Here is a 16,978-nt window from a genome sequence, read left to right as displayed (position 1 = left end):
ACCCACATGTACAATCACACACAGACCCAAGCACAGACTTACATACAAGCCCACACACTAACCTACATACAGACCCACACATAGACCCACGCAAAGACCTATACACAGACACAAGTATTGACCCACATGCAGACCAACTCACAGACTGACACACAGACCCACATGCAGTCCCTCAAACAGACCCACACACAGACCTACATACTGACCCCCACATAGACCCACAACAGGCCCAAACACAGACCTACATACCGACCCACATACAGGCCTACATACTGAAAACACAGAGACCCAAACACCAACCTACATATGACCTACACACACTGACCTACAAATGAACATACACATATACCCACACACAGACTTACAATCTGACCCACACACAGGCCTACATACAGACCCACACACAGACCTACATGCAAACCGACACACAGACCTACATACAGACCCAGACGTAGGGAAGAATTTTCCCCCTGTCGGGGGGGGAAGTGCAGGAGTGGGTTCGGGCAGGCACGCCTCCAATTGGTGACCCTGAACAAGGGCGTGTTGCCATTTTACATGGGTGGGCCAGTTAAGGCCCGCCCAGTGTGACATCCGCCAGGAAGCACTATGCACTCCCTGTGCAGGTGGGATGGGGGGGCGGGGATTCCCTCAGCAAGTGCGCTAAAAAGCGCACTCATCTCCCTGAGGCTAAGTGCTGCCTCAGGGAGATCGGCGCCAAATTTAAAAATGGTAAAGATACAAAAGCAAAATATCCCTGACATGTCCCCTCATGTGATGCTGTCACATGACTTGGGAAATGTCCACCATTTTAAATCATACATTTATTACATTTTTAATACCCCTCATGAAACCTCATCCCGCCCGTGGATAGTTTTCATGCTTTTTCCAAAGCCCGCCAGGGCTCCCGGCATGACCACCATCCCTAAGGTTGGATGGGTTGGTCCATTAATGAGGTTAATGACTTTTTAAATGGCCTCGATTGACAGGTCGGTGGGTGCACAGCTGATTCAGCTGCTCCCCCGCCAACCTGAAAATGGAAATGATGCAGGGTGACATCGGGAGTCAGCGAACGGGCCCCGCCCCCCCGTTCACTGACCTAAAGATCCTGCCCATAGGCCCACACACAACCAGATCCACATACAGACCCACAAACAAACCTACATACAGACACACAAAGACCCACACGTAGACTCACACATAGACACATACACAAATCAACACATAGGTCCACGCACATACCAACCCAAAGACCCACACACAGACCCACACCAGACCAACACAAACAACCACACATAGACACACATACAGACCCACATAAAGAGCCACACACAGACCTATATACAGACCCACAGCAGACCTACATACAGATCCACATACAAATCTACATACAGACCCAAACATGGACCCACATACAGACCCACAAATAGACCCAGACACAGACCTACAAACAAACCCATACACTGATTCACACAATAACCTACACACAGATCCACATATAGACCTCCACATGGACCTATATACAGACCCACACACAGAAGTAAATACAGACCTACAAACAGACCCACACAAAGGCCTACACACAGACCCATGTATAGACCCACAAACAGACCTACATACAGATCCACATACAAATCTACGCACAGACCCAAACACGGACCTACATACAGACCCACAAAAAGACCCAGACACAGACATACAAACAAACCCATACACTGATTCACACAGTAACCTACACACAGACCCACATACAGACCTCCACACAGACCTATATACAGACCCACACACAGAAGTACATATAGACCTACAAACAGTCCCACACAAAGGCCAACACACAGACCCATATATAGACCCACACACAGACCCCCATGCAGAACCACACAGAAACCCACACACACAACTACATACAGACTCACACACAGAACAGCACCCAGACCCACACACAGACCCACACACAGACCCACAAACAGGCCTACACATAGGCCCACACACAGACCTACATACTGACCCACACACAGACCTACAATCAGATCCACACAGAGACCTACACAAAGACCTATACACAGACTTATTTACAGACTGACACACAGAACCACATGCAGTCCCACACACAGACACACACACAGACCTACACACAGGCCTCCACCAGACCCACACACAGACCCATATACAGACTTACACACAGACACACATACAGAACTACATGCAGACCCACTCACAGACCCAAACACAGACCCCCCAACACACCCACACACAGGCCTGCAAACGGACCCATACACAGACATACATAAAGAACCACACACATACACACACACAGTCCAACACACAGATCCATGCACACAGCAACTCAAATACCCACAAAGAATGCTACATACAGACCTACATACAAACCCACACACAGACCTACACACAGACCCACACAAAGACCCGCATATAGACCCACACACAGACCCCCACACAGAACCACACACAGACCCACAACAGACCTAATTACAGACCCACAGACAAATCTACATACAGACCCACACATAGACCTGCATACAGGCCCACAAATAGACCCACATACAGTCCTACAACACACCCACACACAGAACCACACACAGACCTACATACAGACCCAAACACAGACCCACACATGGCCTGCACACTGACCTACATGTATAGCATAGCCATACAAAGACTCACACACAGGCCCACACACAGATCAACACACAGACCCACATGCAGACCCACACACAGACCTACATTCATACCCACACACAGCCCACATGTAGACCCACACACACGCCCACACAAAGACCCTCACACAGGCCCACATTCAGACCCACACATAGACCTTCATAAAGAACCACATACATACACATACACATCCACATACACACTAACAGAAATAGCCACAAAGAGTGCCAAACACAGACCCACACACAAACCTATGTATAGACCTGTATACAGACCTACATACTGACCCACATGCTGACCCACATGCTGACCCACACAGGGATTTGATGATACTGTAGCATTATTTCACTAGTCAGTCTCTTTGTGTCTCTTCAGTTTGGTTTAGTTTTCTGTGGACCAATTTGAGCCTTGTGAAACTCTTTGAGTGACCGCAGTGATCGAGATAGCCATCTGGCCTGGCCTTATGAATAGAGACTCATAGATTCCGAGTTCCTTTAGAAATCTAACTCAAGCTTTCAAATCAGCTTGCTCATTCTTTTTAACACCTCATCCATGCCATTGTGAACCTAGTTTGTGACAGATGGGGTGATTAGGACAACAGAGTTCATGATAGTTGTAATAAAAAAGTGCCTCAGCCTGTCGTTCTCAGTTTAATATCCATGCACTGGACTGAATATTAGCATCAATCAACAAATTCCTTTGACTCTTTTTCCACCATCTTTGCAGATGGCTACACAACGGATGACATCGTGTTTCACTGGGAAGGAGGTGATGGAGCAGTGACTGGAGTAGACAATCTTGAACTGCCTCAGTTCACTATCGTTGAACTGAGTTTGGTGTCAAAGGAAGTAGCTTTTGCAACAGGTGAGATTCTTTGCAAGTTTTTGGACTGTGTTCTGTATTGTTCACAGATGGGCACCAACTACATCTGCATTAATACATCCAAAGTTCCTAAGTCTCACAATTCTAACCTCAGACACTGTCCCCACACCTTTCACAATTACTGTTGTCACCCAACATCATGACTTTGTCTCTCACCATTCCCTCTTGATTCCTGCAGTCCAGTTTCAATTGCACCACGCTCACCAATGACATCCTGCTTACCTCAGCATATCAGCCCAATCCATCCTCAACATATCCTTACCTTGACAGCCCCAATGTCCCTTCTTCTCCAAGGTGCCATTTGTTCCACTTACACTTAGATCTGTCCCAGTGCAGTTGCAAATTCTCTTGAAGTGATTTCTCCAGGTTCTCCCCTGTGATCAGTATTTACATGATGCTGCACATCCATAAGCACGAAGCTGGCTTCTAATGATGTCCAACTCTTTCCTCACACACCAGCGACTTCAAGCCTCCTGTTATCATTTCTGTCTGCCTGATCTCAGCAATGGCTCCCTTTCTTCAGGCCCCAGCCCTCACCTTTTTAAAACTACTGTCATCAATTTCCACTCAAAATTCTCATCCTTGACACATCCGACCACCTCCACCATCACATCTTTAGCCTTTGTTCCCTCTTGAAGGGTCTCAGAATTGTTGTAGAGTCCGAGTTCCATCTCCATTCTTCTTGAGACTCTTCCTTCAAATCTTCAGCTTCTCCTGACTTCTCATTGTACTGAAGCATCCCATAACAAGTCATGAATACATCCTTTGTGACACTGACTATCACACATCATCCCTCTGCTTGACCTGCCCATAGCGTTTTTTAAAATTCATTCATGAGATGTGGGCATCGCAGGCTAGGCCAGCATTTATTGCCCATCCCTAAATGCCCTTGTTCAGAGGGCATGTAAGAGTCAACCACCTTGCTATGGGTCTGGAGTCACATGTAGGACAGACACATTTCCTTCCCTAAAGGACACTAGTGAACCAGATGGGTTTTTACAACAATTGCCAATGGTTTCATGATCCTCATCAGACTTTTAATTCCAGATTTTTATTGAATTGAAATTCTACCATTTCAAATCACGGTCCACCCAGGGTCTCTTGATTACTAGTCCAGTGACAATACCACTACGCCATCACCTTCCAAAGTTTGGCCATGTTCTCCTGTCCCAGTGTTTTGTTTCGAAGAGCTTTCTCAATGAGATGGCCCTAACCATACCCACCATCATCCACGTATGTCCCTGTAAAAATCTACTGTCTGTTCCACCTTTACCAGCCTCAAACCAGCTTTGTCTCAATACCTGCATACTGCGTTTCACAAACACCATCCACAAACATGGGCTTAGCTCCATGTGTATTTCTAACTCTCCTCTCAACATCTCTACAGTTTCTCAACAATCAAGACAGAGATGAGTTACAACCAGCTGCAGCTCAACATCACAAAGTCCAAAACCATTGTTTTTGGTCCCCAATATGAATGTCACCCTTGTGCTCACTGACTTACACTGGATCCTGATATGACAACACCGTTTTATAAAGTGTGACTGGTTCCTTTAGCTGGGTCTGTGAGGGTTGAGTTGGAAATGAAGACCAGGCACACAATGCATGAACCCATTTCAGATCAAATACAAGCCCGAACAGAGGGTCAAATTATCTCTTGGGTCTCATGTCAACATCAACATCTTCCAGTGAAAGATCAGGACCAATGTCATTATTATCAGACCCAAAGCTACTCCTCTGCACACTCGCTCCTCCCATAAACAGAGTCCCCATCTCCTCCCAAACAAACTCAAAAGCCCCCACACCCTACCTCCTTCTTCGCTTCCCCACACTTTAGCCACACATACAACTCAGATAAACCCGCGGTGATATGCGCAGTATATTGCAATATTTTTATTTTGATAGGGTCGGCGTAGAGGGAGTTTTACCCTGTACCTAACCCCATGCTGTACCTGTCCTGGGAGTGTTTGATGGGGACAGTGTAGAGGGAGCTTTACTCTGTATCTAACCCCGTGCTGTACCTGTCCTGAGAGTGTTTGATGGGGACAATGTAGAGGGAGCTTTACTCTGTATCTAACTCCATGCTGTACCAGCCCTGGCCCTAGACATTATTATATTTGTACTGGTGATTTTATGTGATAAACTGCTCATTGATTGGCTTCCCTATGCAGTGAGTCTACCCTTACCCTCACCCCCCCATTACTTTATGTTCTTTTCTGTTAGGTTCATATCCTCGCCTGTCGCTCAGTTTTCGTATCAAGAGGAATATTGGATATTTCATTCTGCAGACCTACATGCCATCAATCCTCATCACCATCCTGTCCTGGGTCTCCTTCTGGATTAATTATGATGCTTCAGCTGCACGGGTGGCCCTCGGTGAGTTATGACCAAATAAACACTCACAATCCTCACATCCCTTCATAGCCATGATGTCTAGGCCAATTGACTCAGATTGGGAACACCCTATAAGACCCACGCTCCATAAGCAGAGAATGGTTACAACAGTCAAGGAGGCCATTTACCCAACATCCACACCGGTACATAATTGAGAACTTGGATCAAGATCATCAGCGGCGGTCCAATTTTGTTTGCAGCATCAGATCAATAACTACAAGCTTCAAAGCACCTTGGGATGATCGATGCTGTGAAAATGCTATCTCTTTAGTTCCATTTCCCATTCCTAGCCCAAAGAACTAGGGTCAATTGCAGTGCCCCAACTGTTGTGTGGGCCAGGACCACAGACTGGGGATTGGATCTGAAACTCGCAGCGCCATACAGTTCTGTACCAAATAGTTCTCTCTGGCTGTTTACCATGCAGTGAAATCCAGCTGTGTAACACACAGTGACATCCATCTGTGTACCACAGTGATATCCATCTGTGTACCACAGTGAGATCCAACTGTGTACCACAGAGAGATTCAGCTGTGTACCACACAGTGAGATCCAGCTGTGTATCAGAATGAGATTCAGCTGTGCACTACAGTGAGATTCAGCTGTGTACCACAGTGACATCCATCTGTATACCACTGTGAGATCCAGCTGTGTACCACACTGAGATCTAGCTGTGTACCACACTGAGAACCAGATGTTTATCACACAGTGAGATTCAGCTGTGTATCACACACTGAGCACCAGCCGTATACCACAGTGAGAACCAGCTGTTTACCACAATGAGATCAAGCTGTATATCACACAGTGAGATCTGGTTGTGTATCACACTGTAGGGTGCAGCTGCATCACCAGTGAAATTCAGCTGTGTAATACACAGTGAGATCCAGCTATGTACCACAGTGTGTTCCAGCTGTTTATCACACAATGAGATCCAGCTGCGTATCACAGAGATTGTAATCGAGTTCCTGTTGAGAGTTCTTGAATTAAGAGGAAATATCACAAATGATGCTTTTAAAAAGTGACACTGTAGCGCTGGTACTCAGTGACAGATCCAGAAAATTAAACTCCAGCCAGTTATGGGGGTGTTAATATCAGCAGAATCAAAGCTAATACTATCTGACTATCAGTCCTGGATGTGACTAACGGCAGCAATAACAGCGAAATCCAATGGTTCCAGTTCTGTACCAGACAGAGATATCAACCTGTGTACACCACAGTGATATCCAGCTGTTTACCATGCAGTGACATCCAGCTGTGTACACGCAGTGATATCCTGCTGGGTACAACACAGTGATATCCAATTGTGCACCACACAGTGACACCCAGCTGTGTGTCACAGTGAGATCCAGCTGTGTATCACACAATTGAGATCCGGCTGTGTATCTCACTGTAGGGTGCTGCTGTATCACACAGTGAAATCCAGCTGTGAAACACACAGGGAGATCCAACTGTGTGCCACAGTGAGATCCAGCTGTGTATTATAAAGTGATATCCAGCTATGTACCGCACAGTGCTATCCAGCTGTGTACCACACAGTGAGATACTGCTGTGTACCACAGTGAGATCCAGCTGTGTACCACAGTGAGATCCAGCTGTGTACCACACAGTGAGATCCAGCTGTGTACAATACATGATATCCAGCTGGGCAGAAATTCGCACGCGAGTGTAAAATGACATATATCAGCTAGGGCGAGTGTGCCGACGTCCTTACATACTCGCACGACATTCCATTTGACAGGCATGTGCTCCCGCTGACAATTGACAGACCTATTAAGGCCATTAAAATAATAATTAACTGAAATATTTTGCTGCCCATCCAATCTTACGGTCGGAGGTGAAAATTCCAAGCGGCCTTTGGATTTTTTAGACAACCTCGTCCATCAATGTCGGGGCCCAATTGCGGGCAGCAGTCAGCTTCACAGCCACTCCCACACCTGCCCACTGCACCCACAGTGATATCCTCCTGTGTACCGCTCAGTGACACCCAGCTGTTTACCACAGTGAGATCCGGTTGTGTATCACACTTTAGGATGCAGCTGCATCATACAGTGAAATCCAGCTGTGTTATACACAGTGAGATCCAGCTGTGTATCACAAAGTGATATCCAGCTGTGTGCCATACAGTGATATCCAGCTGTGTACCACAGTGATGCGCAGCTGGCCCACACAGTGAAATCCAGCTGTGTATTGCACTGTGGGGTGCTGCTGAATCACTCAGTGAAATCCAGCTGTGTAATGCACAATTAGATCCAGCTGTGTACCACAGTGAGATCCAGCTGTGTATCATACAGTGATGTCCAGCTATGTACCACACTGTGCTATCCAGCTGTATATCACACAGTGAGATCTGGCTGTGTACCACATTGTGATATCCAGCTGTGTACCACACAGTGATATCCAGCTGTGTACCACACAGTGATATCCAGTTGTATATCACACAGTGAGATCCAGCTGTGTATCACCCAATGAGATCTCGCTGTGAATCACACAGTCATTTCCAGCTGTGTATCATACAGTGAGATCCAGCTGTGTATCGCACAATGATATCCAGCTGTGTATCACACATTGAGATACAGCTGTGTATCACACAGTGAGATCCAGCTGTGTATTGTGCAGTGAGATCCAGCTGTGTATCACAGTGAGATCCAGCTCTGAAAATTCTTGCTATGACTGAATTTCAAATTGAACATTGAAAGTCAGTCTGATATCTCTAACCAGGCTTCACCTTTTTTTTGTCCCAGGTGTAACAACTGTACTCACGATGACCACAATCAACACCCACCTGCGGGAAACTCTTCCAAAGATCCCTTATGTTAAAGCCATTGACATCTATCTGATGGGCTGCTTTGTCTTTGTCTTCCTGGCCTTGCTCGAGTATGCCTTCGTCAATTACATCTTCTTTGGCAAAGTGCCATCACAACCGAAGAAACCAACTGGGAAAGTCAGCAAGAGTAACACAGAGAGGGGCAGACTTGGGAACACCAGGGTGAGTAGGCATTGTTTGGTGAGATCATGGGATTAGTGCTGCTATTGAACTCTGGGATGCAGCACCAGTGGAACATCCACAACCTCCAACCAGAGCCCTTCAGCAAGACCTAGGACACAAAGGCAGGTCAACCATTGGTCAGTCTTCACATGAGACTATTCAATCACAGGAATTGTCCAGATGATTAACCTGGACTGTAGTCATTTACAAAACTGAAATATATGGCTGTGTTGTTTTGTTGTTAACTGGTGTAGGAACTGCCCCACATAGGCCAGAGTCAATCCTGGTCCTGGCTGGGAAGGGTATGGTAAGGACATGATGTCCTTCACTGTGCCTATAAAGAATAGGTGGCAATAAAAGAGACTGCTAACACTGGAACAGTGTCCAGTGTCAGACAGCGCCTGATTGCAGGCTTGGTCTAATGGCAGGCAGTCTGTAGAAAGCATTTCATTGCGAGCTGTGTGTTATGTTGGATTCTGGTTTACAACTGTCTGCAGACTTCACCTGATCGTGGACTGCACTGCGTGGATTCGGGACTGTGTCAGATTGATATCTACGGTATCTATTGGTATCGGCGGACAGCACCAATATGCAGACTGTGGTTGATGGGGCATGACATCTGATTTTAGATGGTGCCTGATTTCACCTTCCTGTGAATAGTGGATTGTGGTTTAGAACTGGGATAACCAATTACAGATGAGGTCAGATTTTGGCTATGCCTGATTTATGTTTATTCATCACAGGGTATGGGCGTCACTGGCTAGTCCAGCATTTATTAGTCATCCATAAATTCCCTTGAGAAGGCGGTGGTGAGCTGCCTTCTTGAACTGCTGCAGTCCATGTGTGTAGGGAGTTCCAGGATTTTGATTCAGAGACAGTGAAGGACCAGCGATACATTTCCAAGTCCGGATGGTGAGTGGCTTGAAGGGGAGCCCCCAGGTGGTGGTATACCCATCTGTCTGCCGCCCTTGTCCTTCTAGATGGTAGAGGTCACAGGTTTGGAAGGTGAGATACTGCAGTACATCTACAGGACTGCTACCACTGTGTGTCAGTGATGGAGGGAGTGAATGTTTGTGGATAGGGTACCAATCAAACGGGCTGCTTTGTTCTGGCCGGTGTCGAGCTTCTCAAGTGCTGTTGGAGCTGCACTCATCCAGACAAGTGGGGGGGTATTCCATCACACTCCTGACTTGTGCCTTGTAGATGGTGATAGGCTTTGGGGAGTCAGGAGGTGAGTTACTCTCTGCACAATTCCCAACCTCTGGCCTGCTCTTGTAGCTTTTGTAGCTCTTGTATAGCTAGTCCAGTTCAGCAATGAGACACTTCAGTTATGAGGAAAGATTGGAGAAGTTGGGGCTGTTTTCCTTGGAGAAGAGAAGGCTGAGAGAAGTTTTCAAAATCATGAGGGGTCTGGACAGAGTAGATAGGGAGAAACTGTTCCTGCTCGTAAATGGATCAAGAAGCAAAGGGCATAGTCTTAAAGTGTTTTTCAAAAGAAACAAATGCGAAATGAGAAAAAACTTTCTCACACAGCGAGTAGTTAGGGTTTGGAATGCACTGCCTGGAAGTGTTGTGGAGGCATGCTCGATTGAGGCATTCAAGAGGGCATTGTATGATTAAATAGAAACAACGAGCTGGGTTACGGGGAAAAGACAGGAGATTGGCACTAAGTTAAAATGCTCAGAGAGCTGGTGCAGACACGATGGGCCAAATGGCCTCCTTTTACAATTCCGTGATTCTGAGTTCAGTTTCTGGTCAATGGTAATCCCTAAGATGTTGATAGTGGGAGATTCAGTGCTAGTAATGCCATTGAACATCACGGGTGATGATGGTTAGATTCTCTCATGTTGGAGATGGTCATTGCCTGACATTTGTGTGATGCAAATGCTACTTGCCACTTGTCAGCCCAAGCCTGGATATTGTCCAGGTCTTGCTGCATTTGGACATGGACTGCTTCAGTATCTGAGGAGGTGCAAATGGTGCTGAACGTTTGTGCAATCATCAGCGAACACCCCCACTTCCGATCTTATGATGGAAGGAAGGTGATGGAGCAGCTGATGATGGTTGGGCCGAGGACACTATCCTGAGGAACTCCTGCAGTGATGTCCTGGAATTGAGATGACTGAGCACCAACAACCACAACCATCTTCCTCTGTGCTCTGTGGGTCTGGAGTCACATGTAGGCCAGACGAGGTAAGGATGACAGATTTCCTTCCATAAAGGACATTAGTGAACCAGGCCCTCAACCGTGTCCGGCCCATCTCCCGCGCATCCGCCCTCACGCCTTCTCCTCCCTCCCACAAACATGATAGGGTCCCCCTTGTCCTCACTTATCACCCCACCAGCCTCCGCATTCAAAGGATCATCCTCCGCCATTTCCGCCAACTCCAGCATGATGCCATCACCAAACACATCTTCCCTTCACAACCCCTATCGGCATTCCGTAGGGATCGCTCCCTCCGGGACACTCTGGTCCACTCCTCCATCACCCCCTACTCCTCAACCTCTTCCTATGGCACCACCCCATGCCCACGCAAAAGATGCAACACCTGTCCCTTCACCCTCAGTGCTTCCTCCAAGTGGTGTTCAACAAGAAGGAGCACTGATTCATCAGCTGAGGGAGGGGGGTACCTGGTAATCAGCAGGAGGTTTCCTTGTCCATGTTTGACCTGATGCCCTGAGACCTGAGTGGCCTGAGTTATGATCCCTGGTGAGGTCACAACTAGAGTATTGATTGCATCCAGTTTTGCTCACTTTAATATGCTTGGTCTCATTGTGCTAAAACAGAATGCTCACAGGGGCTGTTGACGGAAAGAAAATACAAACTTTATTAAGAATTATCTTACAGTGACTTCATCTTACTGTTGCAATTCCAGCTGATGTTAATGTTGGACAAGTCAGATCCCAACGTGAAACCTGGCTTGTTGGATCCTAACTTTTATTTTTTATCTTTTGAAACCGCGGAGGAAAGTTCCTGAACAAATTCAAGGGAGTCTGCTGATAAACTTTAACACTAGGAATAAGAAACAAGAAAATATTGAACAAGAAAAATGAACTATAATACACCAGACAAAAAAGTCGGAAAGATTTCAATATAAACACAGGAGAATTATTCAAATATTCACTATTCTTTGACTCCAGCTGTAACTTTACAGACACATACAAATTGGGAAAGATAAAACAATTTACCATTCCTATCTTGTACCACACACCTACCCCGAATATTAGAGTATATGTGAATTAACAGGCAAACTTTGGTCAGACACACCACACTCCAAGGTAAATGACAGATGTGACCAAAGCTGATGCTATGGATTTCTCAACAACCCACCCAGGTGTGTATCACACCTAAAGCCAACTGGTCTCACTGAAACTCTGTCTTTCTCACGTTGGTTTCCAATCTCCATGTTTGAAAATCTCACCTTGGAATTTTCTCCAAACATTGCTCCCCCTCACAAAAACAGAATTACCTGGAAAAACTCAGCAGGTCTGGCAGCATCGGCGGAGAAGAAAAGAGTTGATGTTTCGAGTCCTCATGACCCTTCAACAGAACTTGAATGAATCCAAGAAAGGGGTGAAATATAAGCTGGTTTAAGGTATGTGTGTGTGGGGGGGGCGGGGTTTGGGTTGGGGGACAGAAGTGGAGGGGATTGGTGTGGTTGTAGGGACAAACAAGCAGTGATAGAAGCAGATCATCAAAAGATGTCACAGACAACAGAACAAAAGAACACATAAGTGTTAAAGTTGGTGATATTATCTAAACGAATGTGCTAATTAAGAATGGATGGTAGGGCACTCAAGGTATAGCTCTAGTGGGGGTGGGGGGAGCATAAAAGATTTAAAAATATTTAAAAATAATGGAAATAGGTGGGAAAAGAAAAATCTATACAATTTATTGGAAAAAACAAAAGGAAGGGGGAAGAAACAGAAAGGGGGTGGGGATGGAGGAGGGAGCTCAAGATATTCAGTCCGGAAGGCTGTAAAGTGCCTAGTCGGAAGATGAGGTGTTGTTCCTCCAGTTTGCGTTGGGCTTCACTGGAACAATGCAGCAAGCCAAGGACAGACATGTGGGCAAGAGAGCAGGGTGGAGTGTTAAAATGGCAAGCGACAGGGAGGTTTGGGTCATTCTTGCGGACAGACCGCAGGTGTTCTGCAAAGCGGTTGCCCAGTTTACGTTTGGTCTCTCCAACGTAGAGGAGACCACATTGGGAGCAACGAATGCAGTAGACTAAGTTGGGGGAAATGCAAGTGAAATGCTGCTTCACTTGAAAGGAGTGTTTGGGCCCTTGGACGGTGAGGAGAGAGGAAGTGAAGGGGCAGGTGTTACATCTTTTGCGTGGGCATGGGGTGGTGCCATAGGAGGGGGTTGAGGAGTAGGGCATGATGGAGGAGTGGACCAGAGTGTCCCGGAGGGAGCGATCCCTACGGAATGCCGACAGTGGGGGTGAAGGGAAGATGTGTTTGGTGGTGGCATCATGCTGGAGTTGGCGGAAATGGCGCAGGATGATCCTTTGAATGCGGAGGCTGGTGGGGTGATAATTGAGGACAAGGGGGACCCTATCATGTTTGTGGGAGGGAGGAGAAGGCGTGAGGGCGGATGCGCGGGAGATGGGCCGGACACGGTTGAGGGCCCTGTCAACGACCGTGGGTGGAAAACCTCGGTTAAGGAAGAAGGAGGACATGTCAGAGGAACTGTTCTTGAAGGTAGCATCATCGGAACAGATGCGACGGAGGCGAAGGAACTGAGAGAATGGGATGGAGTCCTTAAAGGAAGCGGGGTGTGAGGAGCTGTAGTCGAGGTAGCTGTGGGAGTCAGTAGGTTTGTAATGGATATTGGTGGACAGTCTATCACCAGAGATTGAGACAGAGAGGTCAAGGAAGGGAAGGGAAGTGTCAGAGATGGACCACATGAAAATGATGGAGGGGTGGAGATTGGAAGGAAAATTAATAAATTTTTCCAAGTCCCGACGAGAGCATGAAGCAGCACCGAAGTAATCATCGATGTACCGGAGAAAGAGTTGTGGAAGTGGGCCGGAGTAGGACTGGAACAAGGAATGTTCCAAATACCCCATAAAGAGACAGGCATAGCTGGGGCCCATGCGGGTACCCATAGCCACACCTTTTATTTGGAGGAAGTGAGAGGAGTTGAAGGAGAAATTGTTCAGTGTGAGAACAAGTTCAGCCAGACGGAGGAGAGTAGTGGTGGATGGGGATTGTTCGGGCCTCTGTTCGAGGAAGAAGCTTCTCCCCCCAACCCAAACCCCCCCCACCCCCATCCCACACCCCTTAAACCAGCTTATATTTCACCCCTTTCTTGGATTCACTCAAGTTCTGTCGAAGGGTCATGAGGACTTGAAACATCAACTCTTTTCTTCTCCGCTGATGCTGCCAGACCTGCTGAGTTTTTCCAGGTTTTTGTTTTGGATTTCCAGCATCCGCAGTTTTTTTGTTTTTATTATTGCTCCCCCTCAGTCAGCTTCAACAAGGATTCACCTCCAGGGTTTCAATCTCGCCTCCTGATATTCCTTTCCTCTGGATCTCCACATAGACTCAAACTCCACCTTCCAAGCACAATTTCAGCTCTTCAACCAGGCCAAGCAGAACTGCACTGCTCCAAAAGGGTTCCTTTGCCATTAGGGCCCACAGCACAGAGTCACCACCCTTTGGCTGCCCACTCAGGAATTCTGGGTGTCTCTCAAGCCCACTTCACTTCCAGTCTGCTCCTCACAGCTTTCTTTAACTTGGAGCGCTTTCCTCTGCTCCTGTCTCTCAGCTTTACTTAACAAGATCTGTTTCTGATCCCTGGATTTGTCCATTACATGGGACTGTCTTCTGGAACCTCTGTCCCACTCCCTGCTTTGGGACCTTCTCCCTGTCCCCTTCCCTGTGTCCTTTTCCTTGGGACACCTTCGCTGGAGTGGCTCTGATTCCAGGTCACTTGACCCCTGTTCCACACCATTTCATGTCTTTCCTCCTGCGCTTATGCGCAGAGCCAGCTCTTGGCCTGAAGTCTGTGAAATCAACGAGCCACATGTGTGTGGCCATTCACTGGCTGGCACTCGCACAGAAGTCCCGGTGCCTGCTGGGAACTGTAGTTCCCTATTTCTAAACTCCCGATTTAGGTGAGTAATTTTGGGCTTCCCAACACCGACGATGATGTTGCATCTCTGCCTATTACACGGTTAGAATTCAATCCTAATACCACACTTTAGGAAGAATGTGAGGGTCCTTGAGAGGGTGCAGATTTACCAGAATGGTTCCAGGGTTGGCGGAGTTTAATCACAAGGTTTGGTTGGAGAATCTGCGGCTGTTCTCCTTGGAGCAAAGGAGATTGAGGGGAGATTCAATAAAGGTGTACAAGATGATGATAGCTTTAGAGCAGATAAAGAAAAGCTCTTCTCATCGGCTGATGATACAAGGAGTAGGGGACACAGATTTAAGGTTTTAGGCAAGAGATGCAGAGAGGATGTGAGGAAGAATTTTGTTACATAGCAAGTGGTGATAACCTGGAACTGCTGCCCACAAGGGTGGTGGGACCAGAGACAATAATTTCAAAAGGGAATTGGATGGGCACTTGAGGGGAGCAAATTTGCTGGTTGGGGTGGGGGAATGGGATTGATTCAATGGGTCTGTAAAGAGGCGGCATGGACTCAATGGACAAATGACCTCCTTCTGTGCTGTAATGACTCTCTGGTTATAAGACTGTAATGATCCAGATGGGTTTTTACAGCAATGATCATCATTACAGAAACCAGCTTTTTATTCCAGATTTATTTAAGGAACTGAATTTATATTACCTCGCTATCATAGTAGGATCACGTTTCCAGATTATTAATACTAGTCAAGTAACATTACCACTATAATACTGTGCCTTCAACAGTGAACTGTGCCTGCTTGTGGACTTTGTCTGTGGAACTGAGGGTCAGGTTTTACCTTGTGTAAGAGTAAGCAGTGTAACATTAATGCTGTGTTTTCTCTTCATTTAGATTGATGCACATGGAAATATCCTCCTGAGCACCTTGGAGCTGAATGATGAAGTCCTGCCATCAGAGGTTGCCAGCAGTGTGAGTGATTCACGCAATTCTGTCATGTCCTTTGACAGCTCTGGAATCCAGTTCCGTAGGGTCGGGTCCAGGGATGGTTTAGGGCTCAGCACTAGGGAGCGGAATGTAGACCGTGACCTTGCTAAGAGCCGCCTGCGTCGCCGATCCTCCAAACTCAAGCTGAAGATCCCAAAGTTGACAGATGTTAGTGCAATCGACAAATGGTCAAGAGTTGTGTTCCCCATAACCTTTGGTTTTTTCAATGTCATCTACTGGCTGTACTATGTGCACTGACAGAGAGAGAGAGAAGGACAGATAGACAGGTCGCATGGTCATGTTAAACCAACTGCCATTCTTCATGTGGCCAGGACTTTGTACACATGTAAAAACAGACAAGGAGGAAATGTCTTCACATTCACTGCAGATGTTCCATTCGCCTTTCTATTTCCAGCTCTTTGGTTTCCCCTGAAATCCTAACATGCTTTCTGACCTCCTGTTATGCTGCATGATTCTCATTTTAAACATGTCCAGATCACTACCTATATTGTAGATCGCTTACATCGACAGCTGCATCTTGTTACAAACGATTACTTTGAATGACTGAACCTTCCTCATTTACAAAGCATGGTTGAAATGAAACATTGGGCAAAGTGTGTGCAGGGAAGGTGAGGAGTCACTGGGGGGGTGGTGGGGAGTATGATTGAATGAAAAATAAAAACAAAAACAGCTCATAAATAATTATTCTGGACTGTGGGTCTGGATAGCAAAGGTCTGGATGAATATTTGGGTTGTTCAATGGTAGACTAGAGGAGCAGAGTGACCCATCTGTAAACCTATTTACAAGGAATACTGAGTGAACTCTCACTGTGGACCAGGCAACATGACCTAACTTCCCCTGGTCAAACATGAGCATCTTTCTTATCAACTAATAATACAGGAGAGTCCAGGGTCCAGTCAAGAGCCATCTACAATCCCCACTCTCATCTCTACATTCAATCCT

The 16,978-nt window shown here is 46.7% G+C and overlaps 1 protein-coding gene across 1 annotated transcript in view; it reads left to right on the top strand.

Annotated features, from left to right (window-relative positions):
- LOC121282159 (gamma-aminobutyric acid receptor subunit beta-4-like) overlaps window positions 1-16,272 on the top strand; it is a 57,442-nt gene extending 41,170 nt beyond the window's left edge. The window contains exons 4-7 of the mRNA XM_041195687.1: window positions 3,403-3,540; window positions 5,782-5,934; window positions 8,691-8,935; window positions 15,922-16,272. Of these exons, the coding sequence (XP_041051621.1) occupies window positions 3,403-3,540; window positions 5,782-5,934; window positions 8,691-8,935; window positions 15,922-16,272 (887 nt within the window). The remainder of the gene's footprint in view (window positions 1-3,402; window positions 3,541-5,781; window positions 5,935-8,690; window positions 8,936-15,921) is intronic.
- Window positions 16,273-16,978: the final 706 nt, after the last annotated feature.

This window comes from Carcharodon carcharias, chromosome 9 (genome assembly GCF_017639515.1).
Source record: "Carcharodon carcharias isolate sCarCar2 chromosome 9, sCarCar2.pri, whole genome shotgun sequence".
Lineage (NCBI taxonomy): Eukaryota > Metazoa > Chordata > Chondrichthyes > Lamniformes > Lamnidae > Carcharodon > Carcharodon carcharias.
The sequence above is the reverse complement of the archived record's forward strand: the minus strand, read 5'-3'. Positions and strand labels throughout refer to the sequence as shown.